The sequence below is a fragment of the Hyla sarda genome, chromosome 6, assembly GCF_029499605.1.
Source record: "Hyla sarda isolate aHylSar1 chromosome 6, aHylSar1.hap1, whole genome shotgun sequence".
NCBI classification, from domain to species: Eukaryota; Metazoa; Chordata; class Amphibia; order Anura; family Hylidae; genus Hyla; species Hyla sarda.
Genome location: NC_079194.1, coordinates 259,256,518 through 259,282,405, shown reverse-complemented (window position 1 = coordinate 259,282,405; position 25,888 = coordinate 259,256,518). Strand labels below are relative to the sequence as shown.

At 46.3% G+C, this 25,888-nt stretch overlaps 1 protein-coding gene across 1 annotated transcript in view; it reads left to right on the top strand.

The window, feature by feature from the left end:
- Positions 1–25,888, top strand: part of LOC130276981 (sulfotransferase 1 family member D1-like) — a 96,273-nt gene that overhangs the window by 47,322 nt on the left and 23,063 nt on the right. The window contains exons 4-7 of the mRNA XM_056527081.1: positions 5,653–5,778; positions 6,397–6,494; positions 23,921–24,047; positions 24,128–24,222. Of these exons, the coding sequence (XP_056383056.1) occupies positions 5,653–5,778; positions 6,397–6,494; positions 23,921–24,047; positions 24,128–24,222 (446 nt within the window). The remainder of the gene's footprint in view (positions 1–5,652; positions 5,779–6,396; positions 6,495–23,920; positions 24,048–24,127; positions 24,223–25,888) is intronic.

The following is a 25,888-nucleotide window of genomic DNA, read 5'->3' as shown; positions in this document are numbered from 1 at the left end:
CACCGAGAAGACGTCAGACGAACCGGAAACAGGAGTGGGAGAAACAACTTTGGGAGAGAAGCGGTTAAGGATGAGTGGTTTAAGGAGAGAGACATGGAAGGCATTGGGAATACGGAGAGAAGGAGGAAGAAGGAGTTTGTAAGAGACAGGGTTGATCTGGCACAAGATTTTGAAAGGACTAAGATAGCGTGGTCCCAGTTTATAACTGGGGATACGAAAGCGGACATACTTAGCGGAGAGCCATACCTTGTCTCCGGGAGCAAAAATGGGGGGAGTTCTTTTTTTATCAGCAAATTTTTTCATCCGGGATGAAGCCTGTAAAAGAGAATTTTGGGTTTCTTTCCATATGGTGGAAAGATCTCGAGTCACTTCATCAACAGCGGGCAAACCAGAGGGCATGGGAGTGGGGAGGGGAGGAAGAGGGTGACGGCCGTACACCACGAAAAATGGGGATTTAGCAGAAGATTCGGAGACTCTGAAGTTGTATGAGAATTCGGCCCATGGTAGAAGATCTGCCCAGTCATCCTGGCGGGAGGAAACAAAATGTCGTAAATAGTCACCAAGGACCTGATTAATTCTTTCTACTTGCCCATTGGATTGGGGATGATAAGAAGAAGAGAAGTTTAATTTCATCTTGAGCTGCTTACAGAGGGCCCTCCAGAATTTAGACACAAATTGGACGCCTCTATCCGAGACGATATGCGTGGGCAAACCGTGAAGGCGAAAAATGTGTATAAAAAATTGCTTTGCCAACTGAGGCGCTGAAGGAAGGCCTGGAAGAGGGATAAATTGTGCCATCTTGGAAAATCGATCAACGACCACCCAAACAACTGTGTTGCCACGGGATAAGGGCAAGTCAGTAATAAAGTCCATACCAATCTGTGACCAAGGTTGCTCAGGAACAGGCAGAGGATGAAGGAGATCAGCAGGCTTCTGGCGAGGAGTCTTATCCCGTGCACAGACAGTACTAGCCCGCACGAAATCAACAACATCAGTCTCCAGAGTAGGCCACCAATAAAATCGAGAGATGAGTTGAAAGGATTTTTTGATGCCCGCATGGCCTGCGAGGTGGGAGGAGTGTCCCCACTTGAGAATCCCGAGGCGCTGGCGTGGAGAAACGAAGGTCTTCCCTGGAGGAGTTTGTCTGATGGAAGCTGGAGAAGTGGAGATCAGACAGTCCGGAGGAATGATGTGTTGCGGAGAGGCTTCCACTTCAGAGGCATCTGAAGAACGAGAGAGGGCATCGGCCCTAATGTTCTTGTCAGCAGGGCGAAAATGGATTTCAAAGTTAAAACGGGCAAAGAACAACGACCACCTAGCCTGTCGAGGGTTCAGTCGTTGGGCAAACTGGAGATAAGAGAGATTCTTGTGATCAGTGTATATAATAACTGGATATTTGGATCCCTCCAGCAGGTGCCTCCATTCCTCAAGCGCCAATTTTATGGCCAGTAATTCTCTATCACCAATGGAGTAGTTTTTCTCCGCCGGAGAGAAGGTCCTAGAAAAAAACCCACAAGTAACAGCATGCCCGGAAGAATTTTTTTGTAGAAGAACTGCTCCAGCTCCCACTGAGGAGGCGTCTACCTCCAATAAGAAGGGTTTAGATGGGTCAGGTCTGGAGAGTACGGGAGCAGAAGAAAAGGCAGACTTGAGATGTTTAAATGCGTCTTCCGCTTGAGGAGACCAGGACTTAGGATTGGCATTTTTCTTGGTTAGAGCCACGATAGGAGCCACAATAGTGGAAAAGTGTGGAATAAATTGTCTGTAATAATTGGCGAACCCCAAAAAACGTTGGATAGCACGGAGTCCGGAGGGGCGAGGCCAATCTAATACGGCAGATAGTTTATCTGGGTCCATTTGTAGTCCCTGGCCAGAGACTAAGTATCCTAGGAAAGGAAGAGACTAACATTCAAAGAGACATTTTTCCATTTTGGCATAAAGTTGATTGTCCCGAAGTCTCTGAAGAACCATGCGGACATGCTGGCGGTGTTCTTCTAAGTTGGCAGAAAAAATCAGAATATCGTCCATGTAAACCACAACACAGGTATATAGAAGATCACGAAAAATTTCATTAAAAAAGTCTTGGAAGACGGCAGGGGCGTTGCACAGGCCAAAGGGCATGACCAGATACTCAAAGTGTCCATCTCTGGTGTTAAATGCAGTCTTCCATTCGTCCCCCTCCCTGATGCGGATGAGATTATAAGCACCTCTTAAGTCCAGCTTGGTAAAGATGTGGGCGCCTCGTAGGCGGTCAAAGAGTTCCGAGATAAGAGGTAAGGGGTAGCGGTTTTTTACCGTGATTTTATTAAGTCCGCGGTAATCAATGCAAGGGCGTAGGGAGCCATCTTTTTTGGAGACAAAAAAAAATCCAGCTCCGACAGGAGAGGAGGACTTGCGGATAAACCCCTTTTTTAAGTTCTCCTGGATGTACTCCGACATTGCTTGGGTTTCCGGAGCAGACAGAGGATAGATTCTGCCCCGAGGTGGAGTAGTACCCAGGAGGAGGTCAATAGGACAGTCATAAGGCCTGTGAGGAGGCAAAGTCTCTGCTTGTTTTTTGCAAAAAACATCAGCATAGTCCAGATAGGCCTTAGGAAGACCAGATACCGGGGGAACAACAGGGTCACGACTGTGAGTACTGGGAGCCGGTTTAAGACAGTCCTTGTGGCAAGAAGTACCCCAGTTCTTGATTTCCCCTGTGGTCCAATCAATGGTTCGGGAATGGCGTTGAAGCCACGGTAATCCAATAAGAATTTCTGAAGTGCAGTTAGAGAGAACCAAAAATTCAATTTTTTCGTGATGGGGTCCGATGCACATTAGGAGAGGTTCCGTGCGGTAACACACGGTACAGTCCAATCTTTCATTGTTAACAGAGTTGATGTAGAGGGGTCTGGCGAGACTGGTCACCGGGATGTTGAACCTGTTGATGAGGAAGGCCAAAATAAAATTTCCTGCAGATCCGGAATCCAAGAAGGCCATAGCAGAGAAGGAGAAGGTAGAAGAAGACATCCGCACAGGCACAGTAAGGTGTGGAGAAGCAGAGTTCACATAAAGAGCTGTCTCACCTTTGTGCGGAGTCAGCGTGCGTCTTTCCTGGCGAGGAGGACGGATAGGACAATCCTTCAAGAAATGTTCGGTACCCGGCACAGTACAGGCAAAGGTTCTCCATGCGGCGTCGTGTCCTCTCTTGAGGGGTCAAGCGAGACCGGTCAACTTGCATAGCCTCCACGGCGGTAGGCACAGGAACGGATTGCAGAGGACCAGAGGAGAGAGGAGCCGGGGAGAGAAACCGCCTTGTGCGAACAAAGTCCATATCCTGGCGGAGCTCCTGACGCCTTTCGGAAAAACGCATGTCAATGCGGGTGGCAAGATGAATACGTTCATGCAGGTTAGCAGGAATTTCTCGTGCGGCCAGCACATCTTTAATGTTACTGGATAGGCCTTTTTTAAAGGTCGCGCAGAGGGCCTCGTTATTCCAGGATAATTCGGAGGCAAGAGTACGGAATTGGATGGCGTACTCGCCAACAGAAGAATTACCCTGGACCAGGTTCAGCAGGGCAGTCTCGGCAGAAGGGGCTCGGGCAGGTTCCTCAAAGACACTTCGAATCTCCGTGAAGAAGGAGTGTACAGAGGCAGTGACAGGGTCATTGCGGTCCCAGAGCGGTGTGGCCCATGACAGGGCTTTCCCAGACAGAAGGCTGACTACGAAAGCCACCTTAGACCTTTCAGTTGGAAACTGGTCCGACATCATCTCCAAATGCAGGGAACATTGCGAAAGAAAACCACGGCAAAACTTAGAGTCCCCATCAAATTTATCCGGCAAGGATAATCGGAGGCTGGAAGCGGCCACTCGCTGCGGAGGAGGTGCAGGAGCTGGCGGAGGAGATGATTGCTGAAGCTGTGGTAGTAGCTGCTGTAGCATCACGGTCAGTTGAGACAGCTGGTGGCCTTGTTGCGCTATCTGTTGCGACTGCTGGGCGACCACCATGGTGAGGTCGGCGACAACTGGCAGCGGGACCTCAGCGGGATCCATGGCCGGATCTACTGTCACGATTCGGCTGGCTGGAGGTGGATCCTCTGTTCCAGAGAGGGATTGGCGTGGACCGTGTCGGTGGACCGGTTCTAAGTTGCTACTGGTATTCACCAGAGCCCGCCGCAAAGCGGGATGGTCTTGCAGCGGCGGTAGCAACCAGGTCGTATCCACCGGCAACGGCTCAACCTCTCTGACTGCTAAGATAAGCGCGGTACAAGGGAGTAGACAAGAGCAAGGTCGGACGTAGCAGAAGGTCAGGGCAGGCAGCAAGGATCGTAGTCAGGGGCAACGGCAGGAGGTCTGGAACACAGGCTAGGAACACACAAGGAAACGCTTTCACTGGCACAATGGCAACAAGATCCGGCGAGGGAGTGCAGGGGAAGTGAGGTATAAGTAGGGAGTGCACAGGTGAGGATACTGATTAGGCCTGCTGCGCCAATCAGTGGCGCAGTGGCCCTTTAAATTGCAGAGACCCGGCGCGCGCGCTCCCTAAGGAGCGGGGCCGCGTGCGCCGGGACAACACAGACGGGGAACGGGTCAGGTACGGGAGCCGGAACGCGCATCGCGAGCGGGCGCATACCGCGTCGCGAATCGCATCCCGGCTGGGAGTAATATCGCAGCGCACCCAGTCAGCAGGTCTGACCGGGGCGCTGCGAATGAGAGGACGCTGCGAGCACTCCGGGGAGGAGCGGGGACCCGGAGTGCTCGGCGTAACAACTGTGCTCATGATGTCAGCAGACAGCTCTGTGTTTCAAACGGAAAATAATTTCCACTGTAGTATTCAGCAGGTAATAAGTACATAAGTACAGGAAGGATTAAGATTTTTAAATAGAAGTAATTTACAAATCTGTTTAACTTTCTGGCACCAGTTGATTAAAAAAAAAAAAAAAAGTTTTTCACCGGAGTACCCCTTTAACCCCTTAACGATGCAGAACGTATATTCACGTCCTGCGCTGGCTCCCGCGATATGAAGCGGGATCGCGCCGCGATCCTGCATCATATCGCGTCGGTCCCCGGCACTCATCAACGGCCGGGACCCGCGGCTAATACCACACATGGCCGATCACGGCGATGTGCGGTATTAACCCTTTAGAAGCGGCGGTCAAAGCTGACCGCCGCTTCTAAAGTGAAACTGAAAGTGACCCGGCTGCTCAGTAAAATGAGTAATATAATTGCAAAGTACGGTTGGTGTCGGAAAATATAAGTAAAAAATTGAAAGCATTATGGCTTTTAGAAGGTGAGGAGGAAAAAACAAAACCTCACCTTGTTTTGTGTACCAGGACAAGTGGATTGGGCTCCCGTTTTAGTCCCTGGACAAGTTTTTTTTTTTGTTTGTTTTTTAAATTTCCACTACCCTGCAACTTTTGTTGAACCTTTCCTGGAGATGATGGCCTTTTTATTTCTTTTTTATTTCTTAGCCACAATTCAAAAGAGGCAGGGTCCACAGCCTGTCAAACCTCCTAACTCAGGCTATGACACTTGAGCGGATGTCAAAAGTTGTTTTTAATGACAGTAACCTTTTAATACAAAACAGTAGATTCTGATAATCTTATAACTTTAGTAGATACCACTAGATGTTCTTTTAATTAAGAAGTGTTTTTTTATTATTTTGTTGTTAGGTACTACATGGGCATGTGAAATTGTCGACATGATTTATTCTGGAGGAGACCCTGAAAAATGTCGTAGAGACGCTATATATAATCGGGTGCCATATCTAGAATTTCAAATTCCAGGAATGCCTTCTGGTAATTAACAGAATATTAAGATATAGTGGGTATTTAAGAAAATCCTTTTCAAACAATAACATTGACAAAGCTAGTGTAATGGCTTCTGTGTGTAAGGCCTGTTTCAGATGGTAAATAATTTGTGTAATGTCCACACAAAAAACAAAGGCGAACATTTCGCAAATAGCATACTCCGCCCAGCACTAGGACCACTCAGAAATGTGTCTTCTCAATAGACTGCAATGCATTTCCAGACAGATTCCGCTGAATTTCTGAGTGGAATCCGCTGGAAAAATTCAGCTCTAAAATGCTGCTATGTGCAGAGTGCTGCAGAACCCCATTGAACGCAATGGGATTCTGCTGCAATGGAATTTCAGAGCTGAATTTTCCACTCAGAATTTCTGTAGTCTGAACATACCCTAACAAAGCTCTGACAGCTTTGTTGATGACAGGCAAGACTGTTGTGGTCTGTTGCTCTTTTTGCCATATAAATACAGGAATCTTTAATAGAACCTGAAAAATTGTAGAGGCTAAGTTGACTGTTGTACTTCTGAGAAGTCATTTCTTATAGTTTTCCTTCTTTTGCTTCATGTACATGACATTTCATAAATTTATGATAAATCTTGTTTAAACTTACAGGCGTAGAACAACTTGATGCCACACCATCCCCAAGACTAGTGAAAACGCATCTTCCCATTCAGCTGATGCCAAATTCTTTTTGGGAAAAAAACTCAAAGGTAGCCTTGTAAGATTAGTCATGACGCAATAATCACACAGCCAATCAAAATGTAACATGCTGATTCTGACGTCATAACTAAATCTCCATCTTTGTCAAATGTAAAAACTAAATGTACTTCCTGGATTAAACAGAACCCTTTTGGGCAACAGCTGAGTTTCCTGCTAAGAGAGTTATACCAACATCCTGTCTGGTGTATATTTTCTCATGTCGACACTTGGCAGTATATAGCAGCACAGTCAATCACATTTGAGAGCCTCACCCTCGGGCAATCCCTGACAGTACCACTGGGCAGGAGCCATACTACTATAGTCCCACTGCTCCAGCTGTAATCACACCCCCTCAGCATGATTGATAGCCTGGGCACAGCCTGTGTTATTGCCCTGCTCCGTCTGCTTGGTGAACTGAACTGTGATGAGGGCTGTCAATTATGCTGAGGGGGGGTGATTACAGCTGGAGCAGCGGGACTAGGTGAGTATAGCTCCTCGCACAGAGCACTATTTATGGCACCAGCAGCGAAACTTTCAAACATGATATCCTTATCATCCCTGCCGGCAGTAATGTCTCCCAGGGATGGTGAGTTAATAAGATTTATATATATATATATATATATATATATATATATATATATATATAGTAAAATCTGATGGCAGGTTTTCTTTTATTAGATTTAAAGGGGTTCTCTGGTGCTTACACATCTTTTCCCCTATCCAAAGGATAGGGGATAAGATGCCTGATCGCGAGGGGCATGGCTTGGCAGCCGACTGAGATGGTCGCATAGCTCCACAGCTCCGGTGCTAAGCGACAATAAAAGCAGATACCGGCGCACAACTTCGCGCCTTTGGCCAGTTTCACATACCGGAACCTCTCCTGATCAGAATGACGTCCAGGCGGAGGAATAAAACAACGGGGAGACCCAGGAAACTGACGGACTTTTATTACACGCCGAGAGATGGTGTGGGCCAAGATGGCGCTGAGCGGAAGCAGCCTCACTCCTCCCTGCCTTCTCCTGCTGGAGGGAGCCAGAGGCAGACACGGGGAGCCGGAGTGTCAGCAGTGAAGACCCGCAGGTACTCCTTCTCTGGAGCGGAGCACAGGGACGCTCCAGACCCAGGTGTCCTTACCTCAGTGGAAGCGGAGGGGCCTAAATCTACGCTACAGGTGCATTCCTCCAATTGGGCTTCCCCTTCCCTTTCGGGCAGCCCTGCTAAGCAACGCCCGAGGCTTTCCCTGACCTCGCAGGCCACAGAGATGCCACAGAACAGCAGGGGAATGAGGTAACTGTGGACCCCTTCCTACACTTACCTGCCTCGGATGCACTGATAACTGAACACTCACTCAAGCAGATTCTCCAGGCTCTACATTCATCTATCCACAGCAGCCTTCTGACCACTATGCAGCCGTTGCAAGCCTCCATCTATGAGCTGGAAAACAGAGTGGAACACACTGAGAGCAAAATGGCGGAGGTAACGAGCTCTCATAACTCCCTAATAGATGCGCACTATGATTTAGAGGACGAAGTTCACTCACTGCAAGCTAAGATTGCCGACATAGAAGACCGATCCCGGCGAAATAACATTAAGCTTGGGGGGGTCCCTGAAGAGGTTTCCACTAAAGACCTGGTCCCATATATTCAAGATCTCATTAAGGCAATGCTACCTGAGTGTACACAGCGGGACCTGCTTATCGACCGGGCACACAGGGTCCCTAAACCAAAGCATCTATCTGACAGCATACCTAGAGACGTGTTGGCCCGCATTCGCTTCTACCACATTAAAGATGCTTTCATGATGCAAGCAAGGAACAAGGAGGCGTTACCTGCTAAATTCTTCGGGATATCGATCTACGCGGACTTGTCTGCAGCCACTTTACAATTGAGACGCAGCTTATTGCCCATCACGCAAGCATTGCGGGATCAGATTATCCCCTACAAGTGGGGCTACCCGACTCGTCTCCTGATTCATTTTCATGATGGCACCCACTCCATTAGGTCGCTTGAAGACGGTGAGAGGCTGCTGAAATCGTGGGACATTCCTGTCAAAGATAATGCAGTGCATCTTCCTACCCAGGCTTCCAAAATTCGTTCTGACTGGCAATCTGTTGGTTCATCCCGTAGAGGGCTTCGGTGAAGAAATCAGATGGAACATTCGGAGACGACTGTACTTTGACAACTCCTGTTCGATTTACCTTCTTGGTTGTTACTCAAGGAACTGTTCTTACCCCCGAAACCAGAGGTCTTCCGTAAGACATCCAAATTTCACTAGTCCAGAGCTTCTGCTGTCTGCTGGAGTTCCTTCTCTATGTTTTTTTGTTTGTTTGTTTCGTAAGTTTGTGTTTTCTTTCAGGCCTGCTGATCCGGACTTCTACTGTTATGCCGTCTGGACTCTGACATTTGAACTGGGATGTACTGAGTTGCCATCTTGCAGCTTCTTCAAGGACTCATTATGGTCATAAAGGTTATGTCTATAAATTCTAATGGGCTCAATACTCCGCAAAAGAGGGCCCACCTGTGGTCAGAGGTGGGGAGGGCAGGATGCAACATCCTCCCTGTCCAAGAAACACACCTGTTGAAAGCTGGTGGGTTTCGGGTGCGTAGCCCGGCCTTCCCCCTCTTATACCACTCGCATTACATGACTAAATCACGGGGGGTCCTGCTGGCAATTGATAGTTCTATTGCTTTTCAAGAATTATCTGTAACACTAGATAGAAACGGAAGATACATAGTATTAGTATGCATGTGCAATAACGTAGAATACATGTTAATGTCTGTGTATGCTCCTAACAAAGGTCAAATTTGTTTCTTTAACAAGCTGCTTCGCATAGTTAACAGATGTAAAAGGGGACATGTTATAATTTGTGGGGACTTTAACGCTGCACTAGATCCTGCTAAGGACTCCACCTCCACCAGCTGTGTTCCACCAGTGTCTCTTTCCCCGCTGTTTCATAGGGAGGAGCTATACGATGCATGGCGCATTATGCACGCTTCGGAGCGGAACTTTACCTGCTATTCTCCTACCCATAATACATACTCCCGCATAGATCTTTTTGTAGTAAGCCGTTCGCTTTTAAATTTATTGGAGTCCACGGATATTCTCGATACCTCATGGTCCGATCATTCCCCAATTTTACTAGAACTGAGTGAGGTGCATTCCATGCCACAGACATATTTGTGGCGTAGTAACTCGCTTCTCATGCATCATACTAAATATGGGACTGAACTGGAAAGAGACCTGGTGTCTTACTTCACTTCTAATGTTAATCCTGAAGTCAAACCTTCCACTATATGGAACGCCCACAAAGCGGTCATTAGAGGCACATTTATAAAGTTAGGTCATGTTTACAAGAAACAACAATCTGCACTGTTAGATGGTTTATTGCTGGAGCAACGCCACTTAGATCGGCTGAATAGCACGCTTCCATCCCCTGCCCTAGCAGAAAAACTGAGATTACTACGCCTCAGAATCAGAGAGTTCTTTTTAGACAGGTATGCTAAATCTTTATTGAAAACCAAATCTAAATATTATAACTCGGACAATAAAGCAGGGAAGCTGCTGGCGGCCAGGCTGAAGGTCAAGCACACTAAGTCGCGCTTAGTCGTGCTTATCTTGAGGGTGGGCCCTTGGGAGACAAATTTTATCATCCCCGGGACATAGCCAACAAGTTTAAGGAATTCTATAAATCTTTGTACAATTTAGCCACGGAAGAGAGGCGGACCCGACCGCCGGAGGACACTATCAACACCTTTCTTAACACACTTAATCTCCCTACACTTTCCTCAGAACACTTAGCAGTCCTTAATGCTCCTGTGCAGGTTGAGCTCCGCAAATTAATAACGTTGCTCCCGTCTGGTAAAGCGCCGGGCCCTGATGGCCTCTCTACGGCCTATTACAAAAGGTACTGCGATATATTAATCCCACATCTACACGCATTTATCTCGGAGTCATTTAGTTCGGGTTCACTCCCCTCTGAAAACCAAGAAGCTTTAATAATTACACTGTCAAAACCTGGGAAGGCGCCCACCTCACCTAGTAACTTCAGACCAATATCACTGCTAAATGTAGACGTCAAACTGTATGCCAAACTTTTAGCACAACGTCTAGCGCCACTCCTTCGCGCACTGGTTAATGTCGATCAGGTTGGCTTTATCCAGAAACGAGAGGCGTTAGATAATACTAGAAGGGTAATAGACTTGTTACATGTAGTATAAAGAAGTGGCCAACCAGCTCTGTTTCTACCGTTAGATGCTGAAAAGGCGTTTGATGGAATTAATTGGGAGTTTGCCTTTTCAGTCTTAACCCGAATGGGCCTCCAGGGTAGGGTGTTGGGAGCGATACAGGCGCTTTATTCTTCTCCGAATGCGAGTGTATACAAATGGAGTATTGTCGGATAGGTTTCACACTACTAACGGGACCAGTCAGGGATGCCCACTATCGCCACTAATATTTGTATTATGTGTAGAACCGTTGGCACAGGCTCTGCGAGCTCATTCTGGCATCGCGGGTATTAGAGTGGGACAAGCACACCTCGTGTCCTTATATGCGGACGATATTATTATTACCTTATCCAATCCCGCAAGCTCATTACCACCCACGATGGATCTCCTATCTTACTTTGGAGGACTATCTTACTATAAGCTAAACCTATCTAAATCGAAGGCCTTAACTTTTAACTTACCTGAGGAGGATCATAGAATTCTAGCTCATAGATATCAACTAGACTGGCAACGTGACGCTATCACATACCTAGGGATTAAATTACTAGCTCCTTTAAGATGTTATATAAACTTAACTATCTTTTCTTCCTACGCTCCCTACCCACTGAATTGAATAAACTAGGTCGCTTTGAGGTTTCCTGGCTGGGTAGGTTGTCGGTTTTTAAAATGTTGGTACTGCTGAAGTTGCTTTACTTATACCGTGTATTTCCAATGTCCCTTCCACTGAGTTTCTTCCAGACAGCACAACCTCTGGTTTCAAAATATGTGTGGGCATCCGGCAAACCTAGAATATCTCAGACATTACTTTCTAGGGAGCGACAGAAGGTGGGCATAGATTTACCCGATCTACGTAGATACTATTCTGCCACTTTAATATCTCAGCTTAAGGCCTTTCGATCCCCTAGCGCGGTAATGCCATGGGTGCAACTTGAGTGCTCCCTGTGTAACTCCGCCCGCCCTGACTTACTATTATTCCTCTACATGTGGGATGTACGGATTGGTGACGCCGTCTCCCCTCTGACTACCGCTGGTCTTGCTTGCTGGTCCCAATTCCACAACAATAAATCGTTCGCACGGGACTCATTCCACTTAGACACTCCTTTGGATATAATACCAATGTTACTCCCAGATTTACAGTTACATAACTGGATAGATAAAGGTATACTGAAGGTCTCTCAGCTATATGGGACAGGTCGGATTCTGCAGTTTTCTTCCTTACACCTCACATATGGCGTTCCTAACACAGACTTTTACAAATATTTACGGTTTAGACACTTCCTGTCCTCTTTGGAGAACAACTTATGGTACTATTCAGTTGAAATGTGGAGTTCAATCTTAATACTAAGGGTTTAAAGGTATTCTATAACCTTTTAGACATTTCCTCAACTCCCTTTGCTAAAGCCCCCTTTACGAGGTGGGAGACTGAGTTAGCCACTCCGATCTCTGAACAAGAATGGGTAACAGCATCTAACTGGATATATAGATCCTTGCGGAGTGTCTCCCAGATTGAAGCGGCCATTAAAACTAGGCTTTGCTGGTACTACCCTCCCACAAGGTTGCATAAAATGTTCCCATCAACCTCTCCTTTGTTCTGGTGAGATTGCTCATGTAGAGGCTCGTTATCTCATGTGTTATGGTACTGTCCCAAATTATTGTTCTTTTGGTCTAACATTGAATGCCTCTTGCGATCTATTTATTCTCCTGTGCCCAGTCTTTCGCCGAAAGCGAGTGAAGCGGTTAACACCACATGTCGTTATGAACGAATGATTCCCCTAAATGAAGGTACCTACTATACTAAAGTATTACAGATATGGCACAGATGGACTTCATCGAAATATCCTATATTGTAACCGTCTTTGTTTTATCTGAATATATGGCAATGTTCTGGTTACGCTTCGTCTGGCTCATTCCAGATTCGGCTGTTGGTTTATGCATCTATGTATAGTGTCTCTTAGTATAAAACTTATTTCTACTATTGTAGCGAGGTCACGAGGGGATACAGCAATTTTGTATGAGGTATTTAATTCTGTGACTAGGTACATGTGAATGCTTTAACACTGTATGAACTGTTGAAAGGCCTGTATGTTTCTTTTATTTCCTTGCTGTTGATGTTATGTTTGTTTAATTTGTTCTATTGCTGGGTCCTAGCTTGGAACTAGAGATGAGCGAACGTACAGTAAATTCGATTCCTCACGAACTTCTCGGCTCGGCGGTTGCTGACTTTTCCTGCATAAATTAGTTCAGCTTTCCGGTGCTCCAGTGGGCTGGAAAAGGTGGATACAGTCCTAGGAGACTCTTTCCTAGGACTGTATCCACCTTTTCCAGCCCACCGGAGCACCGGAAAGCTGAACTAATTTATGCAGGAAAAGTCAGCAACCACCGAGCTGAGAAGTTTGTGACGAATCGAATTTACTGTAAGTTCGCTCATCTCTACTTGGAACCACTGGCATGTTGTTTACTTATACGATATGAAAAATTATTTTCAATAAAAAGATTGAAATGAAGATTCCTGATCGTGGGAGTCCCGCCACTGGGGACCCACAGGGTTAATGCACGCGGCACCCCGTTTGTAATCAGTCCCCAGAGCGTGTTCGCTCCGGGTCTGATTACAGGCGACCACCGGGCCGGCAGTGTGTGACGTCACGCCTCCGCCCCTCAATGCAAGCCTACGTAGGCTTGCATTGAGGGGCGGAGCGTGACGTCACACGGGGCGGAGGCGTGACGTCATTCGCCGCTGGCCTTGTGGTCGTCGGTAATCAGACCCGGAGCGAACACGCTCTGGGGACTGATTACAAACGGGGTGTCGCGTGCATGATCCCGGGGGTCCCCAGCGGCGGCACTCCCGCGATCAGGCATCTTATGCCCTATCCTTTGAATAGGGGAAAAGATGTGTGAGCACCGGAGAACCCCTTTAATGCTTATAAAGAAAAAAGTCAGTACTAGATATTTTGGAATGTTTTATTTAATTGTATTAGGGGCAAGGAAGCATCGAGTTTCATGACTGAATCAACCCCATCACTTTTCAGAGTAAATTTCACAGAGATTCTGCATGGAAAATGCATTGGGTAAGCTCCATTGTGTGGGGCCAATCTGTGGTCAAAACAAAAATCTATATTTTCCTGACGTATGGAAAGGCCTTTTTCTGGATTTATTGGGTTTAAAGCAAAACAACATGTTTCATCTGGACCAGCAAAAAAAAAAGTTATTATATATATATATATGTGTGTTAAGGCTAACGCAGTTAGCCTGTATTTGTGGGAGGGGCGGGGTTTACTCACTATAAAGCCCGCGGCAGCGTCTTTCCGGCACGTTGCGCATTCTGTTACGTGACGTCAGCAGTCAGCTGACCGGAGCAGCGTCTAGCGTGGAAAGTGGCGGCCAGCGTGGGCAGCAGCATCCAGCGGGGTAGGTGTGCTGCCTTGATCTCGGGTCCCGCGGTCCCGGCGTGGCGCAGTGGTGCCCCGGGGCCCGGTAAGTAGCTAGGCGGGATCCGAGATCGATGGCAGCATGGTTATGAATTTTTTGTTGAGCGGCGCCGTCCGCAGCATCCGGGGGTACTGGCAGCGGGGGGGGGGGGGGTAGGATCTCTGGCCCCACGAAGTCACAGGCCAGGCAGGGGCACGCTAACCATCCCTCCCCTCCTCCCCCCCCCCCCCCCCCCGGGCACTCGTCACATTAGTCCGTTGGGGGGCACAAGGGGTTAGGGTTACGTTGTTTTGCACTTGTTACATACATTGTTGTACTGCTGGGCACTATTAGACTGTATCATGGCTGGGTTATTGGTCATCAGCTTCAACAATTGAGGACGGGGGTCAGCTTAGGTGAGGGGGTTCATGCCCCCTCCCCTGGGTTATGTACTAGTCCTGGTGAGTCAGAAGTTTAATGTTGTAAGGTAGTTCATGTCATTCAGTGTTTTATTATAGGTGGGCATTATGTTGTTTTCATACCAATTATTTTCTGACCCCGGCATATTGTCAACCCAGTCCAGGCTGCGGCTTAGGGGGTGAGGTTCACTCGCCCTCCCCATGTCACAATATAATTCACTTTTGGCGCATTTTACCGCAGCTCTCAATTTCTACCACTAGGCACAACCAGTGGGTTACATCGATCAATCTGGTATGCCAATCCACGTTACCGTTGAGCCCGCATCACACCCAGTCACGACCATTAGATTCATTTGTAGCATATATCACGGCTTGTAGATATACCTCTAGGCAGCCACTGCAACTTTGTTCCCTGCACAATCAATACAGGTGACATCAGGTGGCGTTGATTCAGTGTTCATATAGGTATACCCCATTCGCACAGTAGATGTTTCACTAGTGACATGCATAGGATATGTCAGTCATAGTTCATATGGCAATAGATATATTCCACGCACATAGGGTCTAGATATCACAACCTAAGGTAGTACTTATCTCACTAACGCATGTAGTAGTTAGTACACGTGGATAATTTACAATTCTGCCTGATTTGTCAGCATTTTTTCTTTGCTGATTTAGTCACTTCCTGGCATATCACACGGTATCCCACGATTTTCACCTTACGCTCTTGATGGTAATGCACTTATTGTAATTGTTATGTTCACTCTGTATAGCATAAATACGCATGCATATGGTAGTCCTCCAGTCCGAGGCAGTGGGCTACGCTGCTTTCGCCCTCATGCACGCTAATTTCAGGTACATACATGCGCTTACATGGGTGCTACATCGTTCAAGGTTCCTTTATTTTTGGGACACACGTAGGTTTGTCACGCATTTCTTATACAGGTTGATTTGGTTTCCATGAAGTATCATCAGATGGCGCTGGATGACATGTAGTGTTTAAATTACAGGTAAAGGTTAAGTCTATGCTTGAGGTCTTGGTACATAGCAAGCACGTCTTATTGTTATTTTCTTAGTTTAAGGTGTCGGTCAAGTGATTGTGGCTACATTGCGCTTTTCAGGCCCGCGATAGGTTCGTAATCATTCAGGTAGGTTCTATTCAGCAACAACTTGCTATCTGGAGTCAGTCAGTTTGCAGGTTCAGCATATTCAATAAATTAATCCTTGTCTGCAAGGTACCCAGCAGTTTCGGTGTGTTAGCGGCCGGGAGGTTTCTCGAGGTGCAGGATCTGTGGTTTCATAAGCAATCTAGGTCTAGGTAAGCAGTCGCTATGCAGCAATTTTGCAGCGGTAATGTTAGGCAGCTATCCATGTAGCTAAACGTCATGTTGTTATTTGTACTATTTTAAGGTTGGCAGTCATAGTGTCACAGCGGCAGTTGGGCGGGCAGCAAGTGTCTCGGAGCGATATATCAAATTGGTGTTCCCAGCATCTGTTTTCATGCTCAGGTAGGGGTATATGGGTTACCCAACACGTCTTTGGGTTCTCGTCCCAATTGTTGATGTAGATTACTTTTGGGGTGTTAACTATTTATTCTGTTATGTCATTGGTTGCTAGGTGCATATCTTCCCACGGTATTTTCAGTACGGACATTCTACTGTTGGAGCAATCTTCATAATTCAGGTTTCAGGTGAGTGCGGTTCTGCTAGGTAGGGTCTGCTTTGGGTGCTGGTTTTGAGTAGCTGTTATTACTTCACAGTTCAGGTTCCAAGCTAAGGATTGGATCATCATTGTATCACCATCCATCAACTTTTGTTGGAGCAAGGGCATTAGTCATGTAAGTAAGCTAGTCATCAGCCGCTGGAGGCTGGAGTTAGCATTAGCATTGAGTGGTTGTCACATATATTATTTCTTTCCAGGTGGGGTTGTTAGTCAGCTGGTATACAGGTAGATATATATATTTTGTTTCATTACCCATCACGACTTTGGGTAAATCGTTTGCGTTAGCCGGCACCAGCCCAACACGTCCTTGGGCTCCCGAGGTCTGGCCACGTCATGTGTCACTAGTCACTGGTATGTATGGTTGCACTTTGGCACTATGTCACAAATTTTCAGAGGTCTGTCACGGCTTCAGACCTCACCGTTTTTTCCCTGTTAGGTTGCTGGCAGAAACTATTAGGGTAAGTCATCTCGATTCTTTTAGTACGCCTGGTTGTTAGGGGCACGGTAGTTGACAGCGCTGGTTTTGGTTATGGTGCAGAATTTTTGGTAATTGTGTAATTTTTGCTAGGATGTCGCACGCTTCGGAAATCGAAGACACAGGTTCCTTGCTTGACAACACGGCTAGAACATCTGAGCACGGTAGCATCCCGTCTCTCCGTAGCTGGACCATCCCGAAATTGACAGCGGAGCTTGTGCGTAGGGGCATCCCATTCCCGGCCACTGCTCGTAAGGCGGAACTATACCAGTTATTGATGTCAGACCAGGCGGGGCCTAGTGACCAGGCGGGCTCCAGTACTGGGATGGTGTCTATGCAGACTCTTAATACATCTATAATGCAGCTGCATACTCTGGTGAACTCCCTGTCCTCCAGGATAGACAACTTGGAGAATAGAGCTAGCGTTGCTCCGCTACCAGCAGTCCCGACAGTCCAACAACAGTCTACGCTAGGACCCGTAGGTCTCAACACAGTGATTCCTAATGTGGCCCCTTCACACTTTGTCCCGGCAAACCTGAAAAAAGACATCATTGAGGGTAAGGATGTCAATCTGGCATCTCTCCTCATTGCCACTCATGACATCATAGAGAACAAAACGATCGCTTGCGGGGAAGTGTCAGTGATACTTAAAGCGAAAAACGCAAGACTAGGTAGGAAGTTGTCTCTCGCTGAGTTTAGTATGGCTTTCGCCATATATAGGGACATCATCTGTTCAGTAAAACCACAGAGAAGGGAAGAACTAGACATGTATTTATACAAGGTAACTGAATTGTCGCATAAGTACGGTGGAAACACCTTCTATGATTACCACAAATCCTTTTCTGCGAAGGCAGCAGCAGCACTAGCACAATTCGGTTACACTATGAATTGGGCCTTGATCGACACTGAAATATTCTGTGACCACTTTGCGGGTCTCAAGGCCCCGGTCTGCGCAAGGTGTCAATCAATTGCCCACACAACGGACTGGTGTAGCAGTGTCAGTGAGACATTGAATGAGGCCACTCCAGGGACATCCTCCTCCTCTGTTGCCTCTAGGGGACCCAAAGCTTCTGGTCTTACCGACAAGCTGGGCAGACCCATCAGATACTTGGGGAAATCACAGATCTGCAACAATAATAACTATGCTATCTGTAATTACCATCAATGCAGACTCCTTCACGTCTGTGCAGTCTGTTACAGGGCACACCCTAAGAGTGCATGCCCGCAAAAGTCCAAGGCATGACTAACAGTGGTGGAGGTTTCATCCTTGCAGTCGTTTCTGCAAGATCACCCGGATAGGCAATTTGTTTCATATCTGATGCAGGGTCTACTAGAGGGGTTCCATACGGGGTTTGTCACTCTCCCCGGGGTTAGCTTTGAATGTGATAACTTGAGATCAGCCTTGCGAGATCCCGGAACGGTGGACGAGTTAATCAAGTGCGAAGTGGACAAAGGTTTTGTTATAGGGCCTTTCGTCACCCCCCCTTTTGATGTGTGGAGGATTAGCCCTATTGGCTTGGTGGTAGGGAAATTTAGCAATAAAAATCGCTTGATTTACGATTTGTCCGCGCCTCACTCTTCATCCACCCCTAGCTTAAATTCACTCATCCCTGCCGAGGAATTTGCCCTTAAGTATGCGTCAATTGACGAGGCTATCGCAGTTATCCTTAGTATGGGGGGTAACTCTTGGCTTTCTAAGGCAGATATAGCAGACGCCTTTAAACTTCTTCCCATCCACCCCGAACTTTGGAAGTGGCACGGGCTCAAATGGCGTGACCTATATTTCTTTGCAGTAAAACTGACCTTCGGGTCCCGAAGTAGTCCGTGGATTTTTGACAAATTTTCGCAAGCTTTACATTGGATCCTCCAGCACAGGTTGGATTGCACACATGTCATCCATTATTTGGATGATTTCCTGCTGATAGAGGGGAATACTGACACTCCAAGAGACTTGAGCGTTCTTCTGGCCGCTTTCGAGCAGATGAAGGTTCCAGTGTCTTTAAAGAAAGTAGAGGGCCCTAGCAAGTCGCTCACCTTTTTAGGCATAATTCTTGACACACAGGGAATGGTAGCAAAACTACCAGAGGACAAATTGGCTCGCATCAGGAGTATCATTCATAATACTCTGAGGTCTCCTAGAATCACGAAAGTGGAACTACAATCTCTCCTTGGGATGCTCAATTTTGCCATGAGGGTTATACCCCAGGGGAGATCGTTTGTTTCCAGGTTATTACAACTAATGTCCTCAGTACCCGGCCAGGGGGACGTGATCATTTTAGACGAACATGCGAAGGCTGATTTAGTCATGTGGCAATCCTTTCTAGCAGATTGGAACGGTGCGTCGTTTTTTGTTCCAGGTGTAGATAACCAGTCCCCGCTCATCTTGTCAGATGCATCGTCCTCAATCGGGTTTGCCGCTATATGGGGGAACAGGTGGTTAGCCGATGTTTGGCCCCCTGTAATACATCAGTCTCCTGGGTTCACGGCTAACTCAGCACTTTTTGTTGCTGCCGCCAAAACATGGGGTCACTTGTGGTGTAGGAAAACGGTCGTATTCATATGTGACAATATGGCCACAGTTGAGATATTAGGGAAAGGCAGGTCCAAGTCTGCAGTCATTATGTCATTGGCGAGAAGGCTGGTATGGATCTCTTTACATCATCAATTTCATTTCACTAGCTCACACATCCAAGGAGTCAGGAACACAGCTGCAGACGCCTTGTCTCGACATAATCTGCCTCTCTTCTTTCAGGTAATGCCAGAGGCAGATCCAGAGGGGTACCCGGTACCCGATCCGCAAGAACTGACCTTGGATTAGAAACCTATCTGTTGGTGGCTAAGCAACTCATCTGCAAGTCGCTGTCTCCCAACACGCAAAGAGTGTATAACACTGCATGGGGCACTTATGTTAGGTTCTGTAACTCGCACCCCGATGGAGATCTTCACTCTACCCCATTCCTTTTAAGTTTCATTGGATTTTGCCACTCTGCTCTTCACCTGGCACACAACACCATCAAGTTATATTTATCAGGGATCCAGCACTTTATCACACTTTCACATCCTGGCATAGACTCTTTATTTTCTTCACATGCTATCAAGGCCGCATTGAAGGGTATTCAGAGGAGCCAGGGGATCAAACCCCCTGCTCGGCAACCATTGTCCGCCGATCTCTTTAAGTCACTGGCCGATACCTTAGACAGACACCCGTTAGGTCCCAAGGACAGTATTTGTCTGAAGGCAGCCCTGTTCTTGGGCTACTATGGCTTCTTAAGACCAGGGGAGTTTACCGTCAGGTCAGTGAGTGATGCAGGTATGAAGTTGTGTCAACTTCACTGGTGTACCGATCATTACGTTCTCAAGCTATGCAGTACAAAGACGTCCTTGCCCGGGCAAGTCATCTCTATCGAGTATTTCGCTACCTCGCACAGGTGGTGCCCAGTACGAGTTCTGAACGACTTAGTTGCCTCACGACATGGCGACATGAAAACGGATCCATTATTATTGTTTAGGGGTATCGTGCTAACCACGGCGCAGTTTGTTAAGCAGATACGCGGGTTGATAAAGATTTCAGGCGGGGATCCGTCTGTCTTTTCAGGACACTCGCTGCGCAGTGTCCCAGCGCATGTAATCCGCAAGCTGGGTCGATGGAGATCCAGTGCCTACATGCGCTACATCCCCAATCCGAAATCCGAAATGGCCCAGGCCTTTCAGTCATTGGTTTTGTAAACATTGTTGTATTAATAAAGCGCTTTTGTTTATCATAATGAAGTTTTGCCCTCTATTTATTTCAGGTGTACCTATACGCGGCAGTATATGGCACACCCCTGACTGCCTGTTAGGTTTCAGAGGGGAGGTTAGGTAGGAACGCTTCGCTAATGAGCACCGACCACAAGTGTTAAGGCTAACGCAGTTAGCCTGTATTTGTGGGAGGGGCGGGGTTTACTCACTATAAAGCCCGCGGCAGCGTCTTTCCGGCACGCTGCGCATTCTGTTACGCCCACCCAGAGCCCTCCCTTCAATTTATCTCAGCAGCTTGACAGTTCCAGGTATGCCCTCTATTTATTTCAGGTGTACCTATACGCGGCAGTATATGGCACACCCCTGACTGCCTGTTAGGTTTCAGAGGGGAGGTTAGGTAGGAACGCTTCGCTAATGAGCACCGACCACAAATATATATATATACATACACACACACACACAAACACAGGGTGGGCCATTTATATGGATACACCTTAATAAAATGGGAATGGTTGGTGATATTAACTTCCTGTTTGTGGCACATTAGTATATGTGAGGGGGAAAACTTTTCAAGATGGGTTGTGACCATGGCGGCCATCTTGAAGTTGGCCATTTTGAATCCAACTTTTGTTTTTTCAATAGGAAGAGGGTCATGTGACAAATCAAACTTATTGGGAATTTCACAAGAAAAACAATGATGTGCTTGGTTTTAACGTAACTTTATTCTTTCATTAGTTATTTACAAGTATATGACCACTTATAAAATGTGTTCAATGTGCTGCCCATTGTGTTGGATTGTCAATGTAACCCTCTTCTCCCACTCTTCACACACTGATAGCAACACTGCAGGAGAAATGCTAGGTTTTCAGTATCCGTAGTTTCAGGTGCTGCACATCTCGTATCTTCACAGCATAGACAATTGCTTTCAGATGACCACAAAGATAAAAGTCTAAGGGGGTCAGACAACCAATCAACTCAACTGGCCCACGACGACCAATCCACTTTCCAGGAAACTGTTCATCTAGGAATGCTCGTACCTGACACCCATAATGTGGTGGTGCATCATCTTGCTAGAAAAACTCAGGGAACGTGCCAGCTTCAGTGCATAAAGAGGGAAAGACATCATGTAGCAATTTCGCATATCCAGTGGCCTTAAACTGAGGGTCCTGTTCCAATTTTTGTTTTGCCCATTCTGCAAATGAAGTGCGCCGATCTGGGTCATTCTCATTGAGATGCTGCAGTAGCTGGAGTTTGTAAGGGTGCCATTTGTGAGTAGCTAATATCTGCCGAAGGGATGTTCGACTAATGCCACTCTCCAGTGACATGCAGCGAGTGCTACACTGTGGGCTCTTGCTGAATAAAGCTAGGACAGCCACTGATGACAGATTTCATAGATTTCATGCGTCCACATTTTGGCAAATCCAACACTGAACCAGTTTCACGAAACTTAGCAAGCAGTTTGCTAACTGTAGCATGGGAGATGGATGGTCTCGTAGGGTGTCTTGCATTGAAATCTGCTGCAATGACCCGGTTACTGCGTTCACCAGACATCAACACAATTTCTATCCGCACCTCACGTGTTAACCTCAAGGACATGTCAATGGCTGTAAACAAAGAGAAACTTGTAAATAACTCATGAAAGAATAAAGTGACATTAAAACCAAGAACATCATTGTTTTTCTTGTGAAATTCCCAATAAGTTTGATGTGTCACATGACCCTCTTCCTATTGAAAAAACTAAAGTTGGATTCAAATTGGCCGACTTCAAAATGGCTGCCATGGTCACGACCCATCTTGAAAAGTTTCTCCCTCACATATACTAATGTGCCACAAACAGGAAGTTAATATCACCAACCATTCCCATTTTATTAAGGTGTATCCATATAAATAGCCCACCCTGTGTGTGTGTGTGTGTGTGTATATATATATATATATATATATATATATATATTAGAGATTGACAGATTAGCGGTTTGGCCGATATTATCGGCCGATATTCACGGTTTTGGACGTTATCGGTATCGGCTGCGCCACACCCCCCACCGCTGCACCGCACCCCCCACCGCCTAGAGACCGCCACCACCGCTGCCCCATTGCCTCCCCCATCCCCGGTTTTATAATTACCTATTCCCAGGGCCCTGGGCACGAGGTTACTTCTGGCTCCTGCGTGTCCTGTGTTACGCTGTGCAGTGACATCCTCAACGCGGTGTCACCGTTAGTGCGCACAGCGACAGCTCAGGAGGACCCGCAGGAGCCAGAAGAAGTGTGTTATAAAACAAGTAATTATAAAACCGGGGATGGGGGAGGCAATGGGGCAGCGGCGGTGGCTGTCTCTGGCCGGTGCGGTGGGGGGTGCGGCGCGGTGGGGGCGGTCACGGTGATAGGACTCAGGACCCCAGGACAGGCGGGGGACCGCAGGACAGGCGGTGGTCTCTGGCACCGCAAAAGCCGCCGCAGTTCATTGATTTAAAGCGCCCGCTTTAAATCAATGATCTGCAGCGGTGTCACCAGAGGGGATAAATAGCCGTTAACTTATACCGGAATATCGGTATAAGTTATCGGCCCTAACCTCCACAAAGTATCGGCCCTAAAAAAAACGATATCGGTCAATCCCTAAGATATATATATATATACATACTAGCTGAGTACCCGGCGTTGCCCGGTTTTTCCTTCCTAATCCTTGTTGGGGAGGAAAATAAACAAAGAAGGAAGCTTTTGACTTCATATCCCAACCCCATATCCCGTCATCATGTCTCAACCTCATATCCCGTCCTCACATCCCGACCTCCTATCCCAACCTCTTATCCAGTCCTCATATCTCGACCTCCTATCTTGTCCTCCTATCCCGTCCTCCTATCCCGACCTCCTATCCCGACCTCCTATCCCGACCTCCTATCCCGTCCTCCCATCCCGACCTCCTATCCCGTCCTCCCATCCCGACCTCCTATCCCGTTTTCCTATCCCGACCTCCTATCCCGTCCTCCTATCCCGACCCGTAATATGTGTACCAGGTATTGAAATATCTCCAGCCGTACGGAAGTTATGTGGGAAGATACTTTTTCCATTGATTTGCATGGGACTTTAAACAAAAAACCCCGACCCTCACAAATGGGGGTAGTTAAGGCTTAAATTAATTATCCTATATTTTAAGTGGACATATAAGTAACATGTGACCAAGTATTATCGAAATATCTTCAGCCATTTGGGAGTTATGCAGTAACATATTTCCCAATGACTTGTATGGGACTTTAAACATAAACCCCGCCCCTGGCAAATGGGGGTGAGTAAGGGTTTAATCACCTATCCTATGTTTGTTGTTGACATGTAAGTAACGTGTACCAAGTTTCATGTTAATATCTTTAGCCGTTTGGACGTTTTTGTGGAACATACATACACACACGTTGAGTTTTATATATATAGATACATATATGTGTGTGTTATTTGTTTCCGAATAGATAATTTATGTTGCAAGAAATGCCAAAGATGTGGCAGTATCATACTATTTCTTTCACCAAATTGTCAAAGCATTACCTGATCCAGGACCCTGGGATGTATTCTTAGATAACTACATAAAAGGAAATGGTAAGAAAAAGATACTGCTTATACAAGATATCATTCATACAATGAGTTTATCCAGCTTGACAGGTGTTGTTTTGCTTTAGTGAGCTATGGATCATGGCATGATCACGTAAAAGGCTGGTGGGAAAAGAGGCATGACTACAATATTCTTTATTTATTCTATGAAGATCTAAAAGAGGTAAACATTAACTCATACATACATTCATTGAGTGTTGTCATTTTTGATTCAGTTGTTTATAAATTGCAATTTATATGTATATGAGAAGAGAAAGCGCTGCCCCTGTCTTCTCCACACTCATCTGAGTAACTTTGAACCGCTCTTTGAGCCTGGTTAACCCCTTAAGGACCAGGCCATTTTTCACTATAGGTAAGTAAAGGTAGGAGGGCGGCACTGGATGTTCGCCGTGCACGTGGAGGTTAACAAATCCAATCGTAGAAAAGACTCCCGGCACCGGCTTCTTTTTCAAATGCTTTTATTGTGCATATAACACACGCAAGACGCGTTTCGGCTGCTTAGCCTTTTTCAATTGCATAAACCAAACTGAGCAAATACAATCTTATATAGTGTCACTTCCTGTCTCACGGACATCAGCTGAGCTTAATTGTGATTGACAGGTATATAGACCAATAGATACAAATGTAAACAAAAAACAAAACATAAAAGACTGAAGTACACGTAGGTAATCTGTCAGACTTCCGCAAGTCCCGTACTTATGTGATTGTACTATGTATCTGAAATGCAAAAAGAGATATAAATTATTATAATAGTGATGTGGTAATATAGAAATATATGACTCTATGTCAGTAAATGTAAGACCATGATATGACAATATGTGCTGTATGGCGGTATATGAAACAAAGAATATGAAGCAATAAAATTATTATCTTGTGAATTATGTCAGAAAACTTGTCAACTCATAATCCCTGTTCAAACCATTCGGTTCCAATGTATTTAATCTATGAATCCACGCGGCCTCTCTCTTACGTAATAATTTTTTTATGTTACCTCCCCTCCTGGGTAAATGGACTTCCTCTACCACCTGAAATTTCAATTGTGATATATTATGACCCCTATTTTTGAAATGTGCTGGTATGGGAAAAAGGAGATTTTCACAGCGGATCGTGGACTTGTGGCGGTTTATGCGGTCTCCTATACGCTGTACCGTTTCTCCAACGTACAGGAGACCGCATGGACATTTTATAACATAGATAACATTCCGGCACTTACAGGTGAAAAAACCTTTGATTGCTATCTTCTTCCCTGTATGTGGATGGGAGATGTAATCTCCCCTAGCAACATTGCTACACTGACCACACTGTAAGCATGGGAATGTCCCCTGTTTTTGAGATTTCAGAAAATGCTGTTTCTGTACTTTTTTATTACTGCCCACGTCGGCTCTTACCAGATGATCTCTTAAATTGGGTGGTCTTTTGTTACATATGAGTGGAGGTATTTTAAATTCTTCTATGTCGGGATATGATTTCTGTAAGATTGGCCAGTGGTCTCTTATGATTTTATCAATCCTATATTGTTGGGGATGAAAAATCCTTACAAAAGGGATCCTCTTATCACTCTGACTTTTAATAATTTGATTAGAATTAGTGGCCTCTTGTAAAATCCTCTCGGAGTACCCCCTCTCTCTGAATTTATCCTGTAACTCCTGAAGACGCCTCTGCCGTCTACTAGTGTCACTGACAATTCGTTCGATCCTTTTATATTGTGACCGGGGGATTGATTTTTTTATAGCCGGTGGGTGGGCACTGGTATAAAGTAATAAATTATTCCTATCCGTCTCTTTTCGATAGAGGTCAGTATGAAGTCCCCCCTGTGTGTCTTTGAGAAC